At 43.0% G+C, this 16,262-nt stretch overlaps 1 protein-coding gene across 1 annotated transcript; it reads left to right on the forward strand.

Moving 5' to 3' along the window:
- The first annotated feature begins 3,827 nt into the window (after window positions 1–3,827).
- IQCF3 (IQ motif containing F3) lies at window positions 3,828–5,384 on the forward strand. The gene is made up of 3 exons (XM_077129129.1): window positions 3,828–3,947; window positions 4,110–4,160; window positions 4,932–5,384. The coding sequence occupies exons 1-3, from the start codon at window positions 3,930–3,932 to the stop codon at window positions 5,328–5,330; spliced, it is 468 nt and encodes a 155-aa protein (XP_076985244.1). The 5' UTR covers window positions 3,828–3,929; the 3' UTR covers window positions 5,331–5,384.
- Window positions 5,385–16,262: the final 10,878 nt, after the last annotated feature.

Here is a 16,262-nt window from a genome sequence, read left to right on the forward strand (position 1 = left end):
TAAGCCCTCTAGCCTCCTATATTCTGGAGCAGGTAGAAGAAAAAATTTGAGAGGATCATATGGTAGCCCTTGACTCTGGGATCTGTCCTGTAACTACTTGGTGAAGAGTGCTTTGAAAACTATTGCTTTTTTCTTTGCTTTGTATAAATGTTATACAATAAAAAAAGTTAAAAAAAAAGAAATGATCACAGTGATGAATATACAACTATGTGATGATATTGTGAGCCACTGATTGCACACCAAATATGGAATGTTCATATGTTAAGAATGTTCATGTTTGTATGTTGTTTTGTTTTGTTAATAAAAGTTAAAAACAAACAAAAAAACTACGAGACAGTTATCAAAGCTTAGGAGTTCAACTGCTCTGTTTATGAATCAAAGTCCGGATATAAATTTCTATGAGTCTGTACTGTGAAAAAGTGGCTGAAAATGTTTATGTACTGTTCTAGTTTGCTAGCTGCTGGAACGCAATTTACCAGAAACAGAATGGCTTTTAAAAAGGGGAATTTAATAAGTTGCTAGTTTACAGTTCTAGGGCCAAGAAAATGTCCCAATTAAAGCAAGTCTATAGAAATGTCCAATCAAAGGCATCCATCCAGGGAAAGATATCGTGGTTCAAGAAGGCCAATGAAGTTCACGGTTTCTCTCTCAAGTGGAAGGGCACATGGCGAAGGGAGTCAGGGTTCCTCTCTTATCTTGAAGGGCACATGGTGAGCACAGCATCATCTGCTAGCTTCTGCTCCTGGCTTCCTGTTTCACAAAGCTCCCTGGGAGATATTTTCCTTCTTCATCTCCAAAGGTCGCTGGCTAGTGAACTCTGCTTCTTGAAGCTATGTCGTTCTGCTCTGCTCTCTCTGAATCTCTTTCTTTCTCCAAAATGTTTTCTCTTTTATAGGACTTCAGAAACTAATCAAGACCCATCCAAATGGGTTGAGACACGCCTCTACCTAATCCACTTTTAACAACCACTCTTGATTAAATCACGCCTCCAGGGAGATGATCTAATTACAGTTTCAAATTTACAATACTGAATAGGGATTAGAAGAAATGGCTGCCTTTACAAAATGGGATTAGAAGTAAAACATGGCTTTTCTAGGGAACACACATCATTCAAACCAGCACACGTACTAAGTTCGCTAAGGCACATGAGACCCATCATTCGAGCTAACAAACAGGGCTGTCTGTCCTAGAGTAATAAAGGTAACCTTTTTTGAGGTGAAAGAACCCCACTTTTCTCCTCTGATTTTGGTCTTGATCTGGTGAGAACAGCTGTGGCATAAAATTTAATACAATCCTTGGGACATTTCTTTAAGCCAAAATTCTTAGCAGTAAAGTGACTTGGTTTAACCTCAAGATGAAAGCAACTGAAAACAGGAGTGAGTGATACTGTCTTCAAAGAAGAAAGGAACAACTGTGTTCCAAGATTGAGAATGAGACTTCAAAATTATAGCCACTGTCCTGAAAATTACTTGGATTTGTTTGACCCTTAAGAAACAAATACAAATATTCCACGTAAGTCATTCTCAGAGTGGTCCCCAAGATGAGTCCTGTCCTTTCAGGTTCCTTGGAGGCCATTTACTCATGGTTTCTGGAAAGACAATGCCTTCCCTATTGCTATGGGGTACCCCAAGAATTAAAGAAAAGGACTTAGAACAACAACAAAAAAATAGACACCAATAAATACAAATAAACAAAAGGTCCTAGAAGAGCCTGCTGAGCCCATGGGGCCCATAGGCCCCTGTGCCAAGTGCCACTGGTGGTCACTGGTTCCATCCTGAAGACCCTGCCCTTTCTGGTATCCCCCATGATGCAAGACCCACAGGTCCAGCTGTTCACCCCATGTGTGCTCAGGACCATGACTTGGTTCTGTCCACCCATGTCCTGCATACTCCCCTTTCCTGAACAGGTGTCTACTGCCACAGGTCCTGGGTTCCCACCCCTTGTGCTTAAGGTTGCTTAAGGCAGTAAAATGTGGCAGGAGGCAGCAAGGTGCTGAGGAGTTACCCTTGGGCCCCATTACAGGGGAACTAACAGAGGAAAGGGCATGGCATTCATTGGCTGGAGATGGGGAATCTGGTAGTGGGGAGCCGTGGTGCCTCATACGGGAGCAGTGGGACTGATGTTGAAAGTCTCCCTACGAGCAAGTTTGGGAGTGACTAGGGTGAGGACCATGTGCTGAGGAAGTGGCCAAACAGTAGTAAATAGAATTCACCATTATGGTGCATGGATGCCCTCGGCCCGCTTCTCTGAGAACCATGCCCCCATCCCCTGAACCTGCCTCCAGCCTGCGCCTTTGACACTTTATAAGCCAGACTATCCTGGGCCAAACAGAGCCACGCCTTCTGGGTTTTGCCTCAGTAATGCTGATCTGTTTGGTGGATGTGGCTAGAGCCAGGATATGATGGCAGCCAGGACTGGGGAAGCCACTTTCAACCCGGTGCACAGTACCCTGAGGAACACTGCAGAGAAAGAGAAGACAGAAGTCGATGTGGGAGACACAGCAGCAGGAAAGCAGGTTGCACAGCTTCTGGTCTGTGGGAGCTGGGACAACCCTCCTTACTGGTAATTGCCTAATTCAGTTTGCTAAAGCTGCTGGAATACAAAATACCAGAAATCAGTTGGTTTTTACAATGGGGATTTATAAGTTTACCAATTTACAGTTCTAAGGTCATGAAAATGTCCAAATTAAGGTATCAACAAGATGATACCTCCTCTGAAGAAAGGCTGCTGGCATCTGGGACACAGCTGTCACATGGGAAGGCACATGGATGGCATCTGCTGGTCCTCTTCTCCAGGGTTTCTTTGCTTTCAGCTTCTGACTTCCAGTGGCTTCCTCTCTCAGCTTCTCTGGAGCTTCTCTGAGCTCTTATCTTCTCATAAAGTACTCCAGTAAAGGATTAAGACCCACCTTGAATGGACTGGGTCATATCTCAAATGAAAAAACTTAACCCAAAGGTTCCACCTGCAATAGGTCTGCACCCACAGGAATGATTAAAAGAACATGGGCAGGTGGTGTGATCATGGCTCAGTGGCAGAGTTCACACCTGCCATTCCGGAGACCTGGGTTCAATTTCTGGTGCCTGCCCATGCAAGAAAAAAAAAGAACATGGCCTTTTCTGGGGTACACAGCAGCTTCAAACCACCACCTCTCCCCTTTTCATTTATGCTTGTTTTTGTTTAGGGCACTTCTGAGCCTGGAACCCCTTGGCAAGTCACCCAAGTCCCCAGAGCTCCCACCTAGAAGTCAGGCGGCCCATGCTACCCCCAAAGGAGTCTATAGTGGGGAAGGGGTTCCATCTTACAATGTTCCATGTCCATGTTAGGAAAATGCCTCTGGCCCACTGACTTTCAGATACAGGATGGAAGTTTGTTTTTCTTTTTCTTTTTCATGGAGCATGTACTGGCAAGGTAAGTGCCAGCAAGCAGCCACAGAAGGATAGGGTTACAGTGCCAAGAAGTAGAGACTGGCTGGGGTCCAACAAATCTGACCCTTCCTCGGCCCCATTAAAAGGGGGACTTTCCCACTCCCCAAGGAAGAGAACCATGGCAAAGGAAGCAGGAGTGCACAGGAGCCAGGTGAGCAGTGGGAAGCCTGTGCATCCTCCTTGTGCTGCAGGGCCTGCTTCCCTCAGTGGCTGGTGACCGGAAGGTCCTGTGAGTGGGCTGGACTGGAGATCATCCTTGGGCAGGACACAAGCCCTGGGGCTGAGGTTCCACAGAGGACGCCAGGCCCTCCCTGGTAGGAGGGACATGGGTAGGGGTTTCCTCTTTACACACAGCTTCGGGCCTGGAGAAGGCAACCCAGTTTCTGGTCATAGTTGTCCTTGTGACATCATGGTTGGCTCCTCCTCCACCCTCCTGACCCTGCCAGGGCCAAAAGGACCAGAAACCAGAGGGGGTGTGAACATCTGAACCACTGTCCACAAACCATGGGCAATAACTGCTGTGTAAGGCTCAGCCAGAACCACCCCTTAGGGTGGGCATTTGTCCCATAGCAGAGGGTAGCAAGATGACTTCATAGGACATGGGAGAGAATGGGGAGTGGGGCTGTGGGGACTTTTCACAGTGGCTGGTCCTCACTTGTGCTCTCCCCTATATTCTGATTGCAGGCATGTGGTCCAGATGTATACATAATAGAGACAGAGAAGCGGAAGGAGGAGGTAGGTCGAGCCCAGGGGTGAGACCCAACATCACTCATCCTCTGACCCTGGATGGAGGATCCATCTCTGGTCCCACAGGGTTTACCTCAGTGTTGCTCTCCTGTTTCAGAAATAAGCCCCCATCCTGCTGGGCTGAGTTGGACATGGAGAGAGATGGGGAAGGGGTGAGGAGCCAGGGTGGGGACAGGCCATATGGAAGGTGGAGCACAGTGAGGTGGGAGATGGAAAGGTGGAGAAACAGGTGGCCATGTAGAACCACAGTGGAGAGATGGAGAGGTTCATGGTGGAAGTCAAAGGAAGTGGGGTGAGGGCTGATCCCCCAGGGCTGTGGCCCACAGTGGGCATCAGGTGGCAACATTGTGGGCTGCAGTTTGGGATGAGATGCAGGCATAAATGCCAAGGTTTGTTCTCATGAGTTCGGGAGGATCGAAAGAGCAGGAAAGGCTGGTGGGTACAGGGGCTTGCTCCTGGGGACCCCTGCCTCCTCCCACCCATGTGGATTCTTCTGCCTCAGAAAGCGTTTCCTCTCGTTCCATTCCCCTGGGAGGTCCACGGGGCAAGTGCTTCCCATTTTACAGATGAGGACACTGCCACTCCAAGGGTGAGGGCATGTGTCCATGGCCATGGACAAGACAGAAGCAGAGGCAAATCTCCACCCTTGTCTCCTGTGTCCTAAGGACTGCTGGGGAAGGGCAGATTGTTAAGATACCAGGGCTGGGGTTAATGGGGTTAACAAAAGTTCACTGCAAGTCCTCTGCTTTGCTTGGCCAGCGGCTCCTTGCAAAACAGCAGCTTCTTGAAAAAAAGATCAAGTCGGCTGGAAAGATCCAGGCCTGGTGGCGTGGCACCCTGGTTCGTAGGACCCTGCTGGTGGCTGCCCTCAGGGCCTGGATGATTCAGTGCTGGTGGAGGACGGTTATGCAGAGGTGGACGCAGAAGCGAAAACAGACCCTGTTGAAGAGTTACATAATCCAGGAGCAGGCGGCGGTCAAGCTGCAGTCCTGGACTCGCATGTGGCAGTGCCAGCAGCACTACTGCCGAACATGCAACATGGTCTGCGTCCTCCAGGCCCCAAAGAGCTGCCTCGCTCTCCAGGATGACCGTTTGCAGTTGCAGTACGAAGTCACTTCCAACCAGCTGCAGTTCCATATTGAAATCCTATCAATCTGAAGGGCCTGCCGGGTGGGGAATTGGCTCCCTCGTCCCAGTAAATGTCTGACCAGGTGTCGTGTGTCTCCATGACTTTCACAATCCCAGGGACCCCAGGAATTCAGGAGTCCTGCTGTCTGCTCCTCCCCTGGGGGGAAAGGCTAGGGTAGGTACTCACGCTCCCTGCCCCGCTGGGCCCGTAGCCCCTGTTCTAGACCCATGTGATGATTCCAAATCAGAACCTGCAGCCCTTGGCCATCTTCTTATGAGTGGAGCTTCAGTGTCGCTGAAGCTTGGCCACCTCTCCAGGAAGAGTGAATGCCCCTTTCTCCATTACCGGTTGCTTGTACCTTTGCCTCTCAACCTGTCTGGTGTGTTAGATTCTACTTCCAAGGAGAAAGGCAGAAGAGAGGCTTTCAAAAAATATATATGGATACAGAGCAGTGAAGTGGGCCCATTACTGCGATTTTCTTTCTATTTCCCCCCTTCATTTATTGTTTAACCCAAAGTTTACCTGACCTTCTCAGCAAATGGGGTCAAGTGAGGGTATCTTCACCTTAAAAACAAAATAAGTAGAAATTCCAGATATTAGAGGATCGAAGTGCTTTGTATTTTAATATTTCCCCCTAAAATCAGCATTTGGTTTTGTAATAATCTCTTTGAGTTTTATTAGTTTTATATTTTACAGGTTTCTACTTGTCTTTATTAGTTCATTCCTTGTACCTTTTCTTTGGAGTTTATTATGCTGTTCCTTTTCCATTTTCTGGAATGATTAGTTCATTGATTTCAAGTCTTTTTTCTTTCTGAATGCATCTAACACCTTAGGGAGTTCTCACAGAGCTGTGTTGATTGCACCCTGTGCATTCTACCTGGTGCTCTTGCTTTTAGTCCTAAGAGTTTTACAATTTGTGGTTTTCCCCTCTAACTCATAAGTTATTTTAGTGGAAACCTGTTTAATTTTCAAACATATGTAAAGTAGCTTTTAAAAAACATTTTAACACAGAAAACTTCAAATATATACAAAGTAAACAGGAAAAGGTAACCAGAACCATGTTGAAAGATGATTTAAAAATATCCCATTCTTTTTTTCATTTATACCTCCACTCTTTCCATCTACCACTCATTATATAATAATATCATTATTCTCTTTTTACCTTTTTTTGAGGTAGAGTTTACAGTGTTGAAACTCATAAATCTTAAGTGTATCATTTTGACAAATGAATACACCCATGTACCATACAGTATACCATTTTATTTTTCATTTCCAATTTCATTCCATTGTAATAAACAAATATGAATTGTATGATTTTGACTATTTAGAGTTACATTATTTCTTTGATAATTTTCTCCTCACCATTTACTCTAGTCTCATTTTTTGCAACCTACGTTGGGCTACCTTGTTTGACCCTATACTTTCTCATGTCTTTTTCCCTTATTTTGCATCTTTTTGTGCTTTATGTTCTTTTTTTTTTTTTTTTTTCATGGGAGGCACTGAGAATCGAACCTGGGTCTCTGGCATGGCAGGTGAGAACTCTCCCTGCTGAGCTACCGTGGTCCACCCTATGTTCTTTTTTTATGAGAGATGTTCTTGAATTTACTTTCTGCTATCATATTTTTATTATCCAAGAGCCCACATTCTCAGGAGGGTCTTTTCCCTTTTATAGATCCTTTATTTGTTTCAATGATGTCAAACTTTTTGGTTATTTGTATTGTGTCAGTTAACTATGACCACAGTAGTGCTGTGTAACAAACAACGACACAATAACAAACAACCACAAAAGCACCATGGCCTGTGGATATAATGCAGTTGGTTGGCCTTGGCTGTTCTAGGCTGGACTTCTGTGGGCAGCTCTGATCCATCTGTCCCTCTGCCTCACTGCACCAACACACTAGCTGTTCTTCTCATGGTGATGGCAGAGATTTGAGGGGCAAGCCTAAGTGCCAGAGGCCTCTTCAGGTCTAGGCTCAGAAGTGACACCCCATCTCTTTTGCCCCATTCTGTACTGGTCAAGGCATATCATATGGCTGAACCCAAATTCAGGGGGTGGACAAATATACTCCCCCCATGAAGTGATAGAACTGCAGTCTAACAGAAAAGGGTGTGGAGACAGGGAGGGATGAGGAATTGGAGCCAATAATGTTATCTACCAAGTTTATAGCTTTTATTTTTGGGTTTATTCTGCTTCCTGCACTATCCTCTCTCACCAAATTCTCATTTTCCATTCATTTCATTGTGTCTCTGTTTTTCATGGAAAAGCCTTTCCTTAACTGTCTAGTGATCCTGGGTTTTTCTTTGCTCCTTAAGTGTGAGGCGGTAAAAAGCTGATTTCAAGGTTCTTCACAGGAATTGCAACTAACTGGAGATACTAGAGTAAAGGCACTGAAAGGAGAGGAGGTGATCAGTGGATCCAATGCTTACAAAAATGATTTTGGCAGTAAGACAATTATTGGTATTGGAAAGGTGTAGGACAGCACCATCAGAGAGTAATATAATATGAACCACACATGCTATTAAAAAAATTGCTAGATAGAGTAGATTTAATGTTATCTCTCTAATAAGTTCACTGTCACTCATCCTATGAGTATCTTTGTGGGAAGAGGGGAGCCTGGCCTTGGGGCGTCTCATAGCTATGGCAGCCCAAGGGTCATAAAAGGTTAGGGCAATTGTGAGCAGCCATGGAGTGTGCGCATTGTGATTTTATAATTACATCCATTTTCTTTTATGTATTGGATTTTATTAAACTCCTGATGTTGAACTTCTTATAATAGGGATAGTTAGTCCCCTTGAAACACTTTCCCAAGCCCCAGGTACTAAACTCTTAGCTCCAAGTAAGCAATTATCTTGCTCCTTCCCATAAGCCCAGGAAGTAAGTTCTAGTATTATCTTCATTTTAGAGAGGAAAACTGAAGCTCAGAGAAGTTGAGAGATTTGTTCAAGGTCACACAGATGCTAGGTGGCAGGGCTGGGATTGAACCTAGGTTTATCTGAGCCCAGAGCTTGCTTTCTTATTATTTTTTTCTACCATGATGAAGTGGGATTCATTTCAGGTATGCAAGGATGGTTCAACACAAGAAAATCACTCAATGCAATACACCACATCAACAAATCAAAGCAGAAAAACCACATGATCATCTCAACTAAAGCAGAAAAGGCACTTGAAAAAACTCAACATCCTTTCTTTTCTTTTTCATATTTTTATTGACAAAACATTTGCTTTCTTTTTTTAAAGTTTTTTTTTTTTTCGGTGTATGTGAAATAAAACACACACACACACACACACACACACACACATATGTATATCAATAATTTTCAAAGTACATTTTAACAAATAATTACAAAACAGGTTTCAAAGTTTTGTATGGATTACCATTCCACATTTTTGGGTCTTTCCTTCTAGCTGCTCCAAAACACTGGAAGCTAAAATATCAGTATAGTGATTCAGTAGTCATACTTGTTTGTTAAATCCTACCTTCCCCATTATAACTCCTCCTTCTTCTTTGATCCTACATCCAATATATAGGGGTCTTTGGGCTATGCCCATTCTAACTTTTTCATGTTGAAAAGGGGTGTCAATAATATAGGGTAGGGGGATGGAATTATTTGCTTTACTTAGAGAGGCTGGCCCCTCTGGGTTTCAGGACTTACCTGGCCTGGGAACCCTCTGGAGGGTTATAGATTTCAGGAAAGTAAACTTGGTACATGAAACTTTTGTAGAGTCTCAGTTAAAGCTGTAGGTGTTCTTTGGGGTTAACAGGAATGATGTTGGTTGGGGTTTGGAAAACCATGACAATTAGCAATATCTAGCTCAAGCTTGCATAGGAGTAGTCTCCAGAATAGCCTCTTGACTCCATTTGAACTCTCTTAGCCACTGATATCTTGTGTTACATTTCTTTTCCCCCTTTCTGCCCAGAAGACATTGTCAATCCCTTGCTGCCAGGGCCAGGCTCAACCCTGGAAGTCAGGTCCCTCATTGTCAGGGAGACTTTTACCCCTGAATGTCATGTTCCACATGTTGGAGAGGGTAACGCTTTTCCTTACGGAGTTGGGCTTAGAGAGAGAGAGAGGCCACATCTGAGCAACCAAAGAGGTTTCCTGGAGGCAATTTCAGGCATCATTATGGGTAGTCTTAACTTCTCTGCTACAGAAATATGTTTCATAAGGGCAAGCCTTAAAATCAAGGCCTTGACCTATTTTCTTGGAAGTCCCTAGTGTTTGAGAGAGAACCAGGAGTTTCCCATATGGCAAAATTTAATATTTCCATATTTTTTCTCCAGTCCCTCAAGGGGCTCTACCAATATTTTAAAATGATCAGCCTACCATAATCTGAGATGTCTCTGAGTATTACATTAAGCTATGCAGAATTACAAGACCTCGTTCCTGTTCTGGGCTCCATGTGTTTGGGTTCTTTAAATGAGCTGCCCAGACAGTTTGATTAGATTGTGTGTTATAGAAAATTTAGGTTCTAGACACAATAAACCTCTCTGCCTTTGGTCTCACACAGTAGGTGAAGATCTAGAGTACATACATTATCATTTTTTGCCCTGTATTCTGATTTGCCTAGTCCCAACTAGATCAGCTTCGTTTTTATCTCTGATTGAAACCTGATCTCTTTTTGCAGTTACTGTGACTGTTATTGTTTGTAGCAGTGCTGGTCTTCAGAGCTGCAGAACTCCAGCTCTGAATCTTAGATGTCAGAGGTACTCAAAGCTCCAGGGAAATTCCATCTGGCAACACATATAGCTCAGTGTCTCAGAATCCAGAAATATACTTACAATCTCAGTGCATGTATGGCTGCTATAACAGCCTAAAATTTAGGCTCCAATTTTCTTGAAACAAAATTATTTTCTGAAAGAAATCATAGCATATTTGTCCTTTTGTGTTTGGCTTATTTTGCACAACACATTTACCTACATATGCCATTTTAAACTGTCGAGGAGCCACAGTGAGAAGTCAAAAGAAACAAGTGAAATTAATTATAATATATTTAATTTAACTTAATATATCCAAAATATTATCATTTCCATATGTAATTAATATAAAAAGTTATTAGTGAGATATTTTGCATGCATTTTTAATATTGTCTTTGAAATTGATGTGTATTTTGCACTCATAGCACATCTCCATGGAGACTAGCTGCATTTCAAGTGTTCAATTAGTCACACGAGGTTAAGGCCACCATATGGGACAGTGCACGTCTGGGGTTTGACTAAAATGGGTGGCTGGGTATGGGGGTGAGAAAAGTTCATTAGAGTTGAGAAGCAAGCGGATTGGTGGGGTCATCCAGGCTGTTGTTGAAGTCCCCAAGGATGGTTACAGTAATTGGGGTGGAGGAAATAAATGGGGAAATCCATGTTTGTGCCCCCTCACCTTGGTTTTGGTAAGGAAGTAAGGGAGACAGGGCTTTTCTCTCCTTACGCTTCTGTCTACTTCTCCCCAGCATCCCTAGTGAGAAGTCAGGTGTACTTCTGGGTCCCCTACGATCAGTACGTTCTCAGATAAAAGGTAGGAGTCTTCAAACATCATGCAACCATGAATGCCGTAATGCAGGTGATATCCACTGGGCAGTAGCAGATAGAACCATCTCAGGAGACCACAGCTATGCACCTCATTCCCTCCCCAGGACCCTCGTCCCTCTCCAGGACCACCCTCCTTAGGATGATTGTGCTGGTTTGAAAGTACTGTGTACCCCAGAAAAGCCATGTCTTAATCCTGATCCAATCTTGTGGGAGCAGTTGTTTCTTTTAATCCTGATTCAATAATGCAGCTAGAAATTTTTGATTAGATCATCTCCTCAGAGATATGAAACACCCAATTGTGGGTGTGATCTTTTGATTGGATGAAGATGTGACTCCACCCATTCCAGGTGGTGTCTTTATTAGTTTACTGGAATCCTTTAAAAGAGGAAACATTTGGGAGAGAGAAGAGCTGACACAGATGCTGACATTTGGAGAACAGACAGATGTTTGGAGATACTTGGAGCCCAGCAGACACTGCCATGAGATGTTAAGCAAGCCAGGACCTGGAGAGAGCCAAAGGAAGCCAAGAGATGAAAGCCAGCCCTGGAGAAGCAAAGTGAGGAACCCCCACAGGAACAGAGGCTAAAATCAGGGAGCCCAGGAATAAGGGACCAGCATGCCTTCCCAGCTGAGAGGTATTCCAGATGCACTGGCCTTTTGGAAGTAAGGTATCTTTCCCTGAATGCCTTTGTTTGGACATTTCCATAGGCTTAGAACTGCAAACTTGTAACTTATATTAAATTCCCTTTATAAAAGTCCTTCCATTTCTGGTATATTGTATTCTGGCAGCATTTAAGAAACTAATACAGTTATGAACAATGAATAAACTCCCTTTGATTGTATCTCTACATCAACTTATAGCAGGAGCTGCTAAATCCCCCCTCAATCAACCGTGGAAATTCCATGATGGTTGCAACTAAGTGTGGAATGGAAATGGCAGGTAGGAGTGGAATAAGTCCAGGCTCCATGTTTGGGGTATATAATGGTGAAAATGTTTGAATTGTGCTCATTCCTCATCCATCCCTAGCCCCGGATATTTCACTGTGAGCTGGTTACAATGAGGCAGAAAGGCAGCAGAGCCTGTCCCAGGGCTGCAGAGACAGGTGGGGATCCATCAAATCCTGAGTGGTCTGAAGAGTGAATAGTAACATGTCCAGGAGGACTAACCAACCCTGGCCATTCTCTCCTCTACCATTCCTCCAGTCATATTTGAATGCTAGGGGCTTACAAGTAAGGGAGTAAAGCTCTTGGGAAACAACCTTGGGTGAGTTTGGGGTATAAGGAGATCACCTAAAGGGCAGAGTTCCCTGGTGATTGACAAAAAGATAGGTGGTCAGTCCCAGGTAGTAGAGCCATGAGTTCTCTGTCTTGGGGAATATTACTTTTTAAAATGGTCAGGAGTGGCCAACTAGGGCTTGCATCTTGGCCCATCCCCATGGTATACTTCACAGCTAAGACAGCTGATGACACTAAGAGACAATGAGCTTATGGTGAGAGAGAACAGGCATCTCAGAAGTCCAAAAACTGCTAGAGAAGGAGATCGGAGACCAAACAGAGTAGGCTCAACTCGAAAAGCCAGAATTACCGAAACAGATGCAGATTAAAAGGAGATAATAGAGAAGATTGGTAATAAAACAAGAATAAGCTATTATAAAGAAGGACCAGGGAAAATTCTGAGTCTGAAAAAAATGGTAGTAGAAATAAAGAATATAAGATTGGAATAACTAGCAGAATAGATACAGTCAGAGGATAAATAGTAAAGCTAGAAGATAAGAAAATCTCTCAAAATACAAATAAAAGGCATAAAAAGTTGGAAACTATAAAGCAAAAGTTAGAAGTTAGAATTAGATATGATAAAATCCATATAATAAGCAGCCCAGAAGGAAAGGTAAAATATGGAGGGGAGAAAATGCTGGAAGAAATAATTAACATTTTTGTTTCTGGCAGCAAGGTAGACTAAATATTAAGTGAGAACCCTCTGGTACAAAACTCCTAAAATGCTCAAGGAAACATTTAAAAATTATTACATAGCTGAACTGGTGGGAAAGTAAGAGAATTATTTGTAAGCTAGAAAAATATGAGAGCATAAATCAACAAGAAACACACCTATAAGATAGCTAGAAATAGATAGTAAAAGACACATCAAGCAAATGTAAATTAAAGAAAGCTGGAATAAAAACTGTAGTATTAAGAAAAATAGAAATCAATGTGAAAAATATGATTACAAACAGCAAATGACATTATAAATTGATAAAGAATAAAAGATCAAGAATAAATAGCAATCATAACCATATTACATAATCTCACCAAATTATATAATTGCATCAGATTATATAATCTCAATATTTAAGGCAATAAAGAGCAGAATTATGAGAATATAGGTACATCAACAGTTGGACATATATATTCCAATACATACACTCTATCAAAAACTACTAGACTAAGTAGAAAAAAAAGCTGAGATATGGGGAAAAAAAGTGAACCTGTCCTAAGTCTCCTACTTTATGCAAAAATTAAGTTAAACTCTATGAAGAGAGTATTGTGGGAAGATGGTAGAGTAGGAAACCCACAAATCAGTCTCTCCATCATAACAACTATTGAACTTATAAGAGTTTCAACTATTTTGAAACTCTGGTGTCTTGTAGAATATTGCAGCATCCAAGGAAAAGCTGGAGGAAGAGGCTAATAATTGTGCCATATATCTTTGAATTTCAGGCTCCCTATAGCAGCTACCATCTTGTGTTGGTTTGAAGCTGTTATGTACCCCAGAAAGCCATGTTCTTTTTTTTTTTTTGCTTGCTGGTGGGAATCACATTTCATTCTTTTTCCATGTGACTACCTCGTTATTGCAGTACTGTCTGTTGATTTTTTTTTTTCTTTTGAGAAGTCCAGGGGCTTGGAATTGAATCCAGGTCTCCTGCATGGCAGGCAAGAATTCTACCACTGAACCACCCTTGCACCTCCAAGCCATGTTCTTTTAATCCAGTCTTGTGGGGGGCAGACCAATTGTTGGGTGGGGCCTCTTGATTAGATTGCTTCCATGGAGATAGAAGTCCTTTAGGAGGGGGACATTTTGGAGAGAATAAAGATGCTTGGAAATGCAGATGAATGCAATGCTCCGAGACGTGGCCATGCACCTTCCCACGTGACAGAGAAACCCCTGACAATGTGACCGGCCTTTCTTGAGTGAAGGTTATCCTCTTGTTGATGCCTTAATTTGGACATGTCACAGCTTTAGAACGGTAAATTTGTGACCTTACAAATCCCCTTTGTAAAAGCCAATCCATTTCTATATATTGCGTTTTGGTGGCTTTGACGAACTGAAACACATCCCCAGCCCTTTGCTTCATGGCTGGCAGCTGTGGGGCGTGGAGTTTGGGCTCCTAGCACAGCGGGCTCATGCCAGGGTGGAGTATAAGGGCCTAGCCCTCTGAACGCCAGAGGTGTGGTCTGATTGCTGACCACTTCTTTTTTTTTTTTTTCCCACCACTTCTTTTTATCAGCTACTTCAGATTCTTGGGGGCTGGCTCTGAGGTGGCCGTTGTTTCAAACCCTTTCAGGCCAGAGGAATCTTAAAGACAATACCCTTCTGCAAAACTATGAAAAATAGTTAAAGGGCTGCCGTGATTGGGCAAAAGCTGAATCAAGAAAACACATCTTCAAAAGCCATAGGAGAAGCTCTTGGTGCTCTTTCTGGCCCCTTGGCTACACCCTCCCCTGTTTGTGTGGAGCCAGCCTGCATGTCAGCTGTGGTCTCCACCCTGTTTCAGAGGGAGCAGAGTGGACCCAGTGCGCATACTGGGGTGCATATATGTCAGTACCAGTCTCTCAGGTGGAAGTCTGAGGGACTGAGCCGGGAAGTCCTCTGGGGCTCTTCTTGCCAGAGTTTGTCCTGAGGGCAGAGAAATGGCTTGGTTCAGCAGAGGCGGTATGAGAAACAAGTAAGTCCAAGCAGCCTGGGGCAAAGGACTACCTGCAGGAAGTCACAACAGGGCACCCAGGAGGGGCTGAAAGTCAATTTCTAAGGAATTAAAGGGATATTCAAATGCCTGTAAACTGTAAATGGGGGAATTCCTAAGGCCAGGATCAGACTCTGGCCCAGGAAATGAAGCAAGCTCAGGGGCTCCTTTGCTTAAAAGGACTTTAGCCAAATTGGATTAAGGCCCACCCTCATTCAGCTGGGCACACTTTACTGTAGTAACATCTTCAAAGCTTCTTATTTAAAAATGCCATCACACCCACAGCACCAGGAGTTGGGACCTGAACATACCTTTTGTTGGGGAGATGATTCAATTCCCAACAGCAACCACGAATACCTAAATAGTATAAAAGAAACAACATTCAAAAAGAGGTTTCTGATCATAATATAAAGACAGGGAGAGAGAGAGAGAGAGAGAAACTCAGAGAGAGATACACACACACAGAGATTGACTTAAACAAGCCAAAAAGTTTTCTTAAAAGTCTGAAAACTAGATAACCAATGTGTTAAAGAAGAAAGCATAAACAATATCATTAATACTCTGAAATGAAAAACTATAAAATTGCTAACTACCAAATTTTTGGACACTGCCAAAATGATACTATAGACAGTCATAGTTTTAAATACATTTATCAGAAAACAAGAAAGATGAGATGAGCTAAATAATAATCTAATGAAGTTGGGAAAAGTGAAGTAGAGAAACTGATACTGAACAAATATGAGGTCCTTTGCCTGATGCACACAACAGTCAATCTGTGGCATCGGGGTTTCAAAAAGAGAAAGAGTTTATTGCTATGTGTTAAGCAAGAGATCAATTGGCCTATTGGCCCAAAATCTGCCTCCCTGAGTGTAAGTAGTTCAAGGTTTTTATGGATTCAAATAAAGGGAGATGGAGTTGTTTAGATTACATTGTTAAGCATAATTGGGTTTGAGACTGGCTAAAATATCCATTAAAATAGTAGGTGTATGGGTGGAGGTTAGGTTAGAACAACTGTTTTGGCTTGTTAATGTTGTCAGAATGCAATCTTCCAGAAATGGGCTGGCTTTTACAAAGCAAATTTATAAAGTTGCTAGTTTACATTTCCAAGGTCATAAAAATGTCCAAACAAAGGCATTCAGAAAAAGATACCTTGACTTCAAAAAGGGCTGATGATATTCATCACTTCTTTGTCAGCTGGGAAGGCATGTGATGGCATCTGCTAGCTTTCTCTCCCAGCTTCTCATTTCAAAAGGATTCCCCCGGGGTGTTTTCCTTTTGCATCTCTAAACTTCTCTCTCTGTCTTGGCTGTAAAGCTTTTTCAAAAATGGTTCCCTTTAAAAGACTGCAGTAACCCCACCTTGAATGGGTGGAGACACATCTCCATGGAAACAACTTAATAAAAAAGATCCCACCCAGCAATATTGAATCAGGATTAAAGAACATGGCTCTTCTGGAGTACACAACAGTTTCAAACTG

Source organism: Tamandua tetradactyla, chromosome 15, assembly GCF_023851605.1.
Source record: "Tamandua tetradactyla isolate mTamTet1 chromosome 15, mTamTet1.pri, whole genome shotgun sequence".
Lineage (NCBI taxonomy): Eukaryota > Metazoa > Chordata > Mammalia > Pilosa > Myrmecophagidae > Tamandua > Tamandua tetradactyla.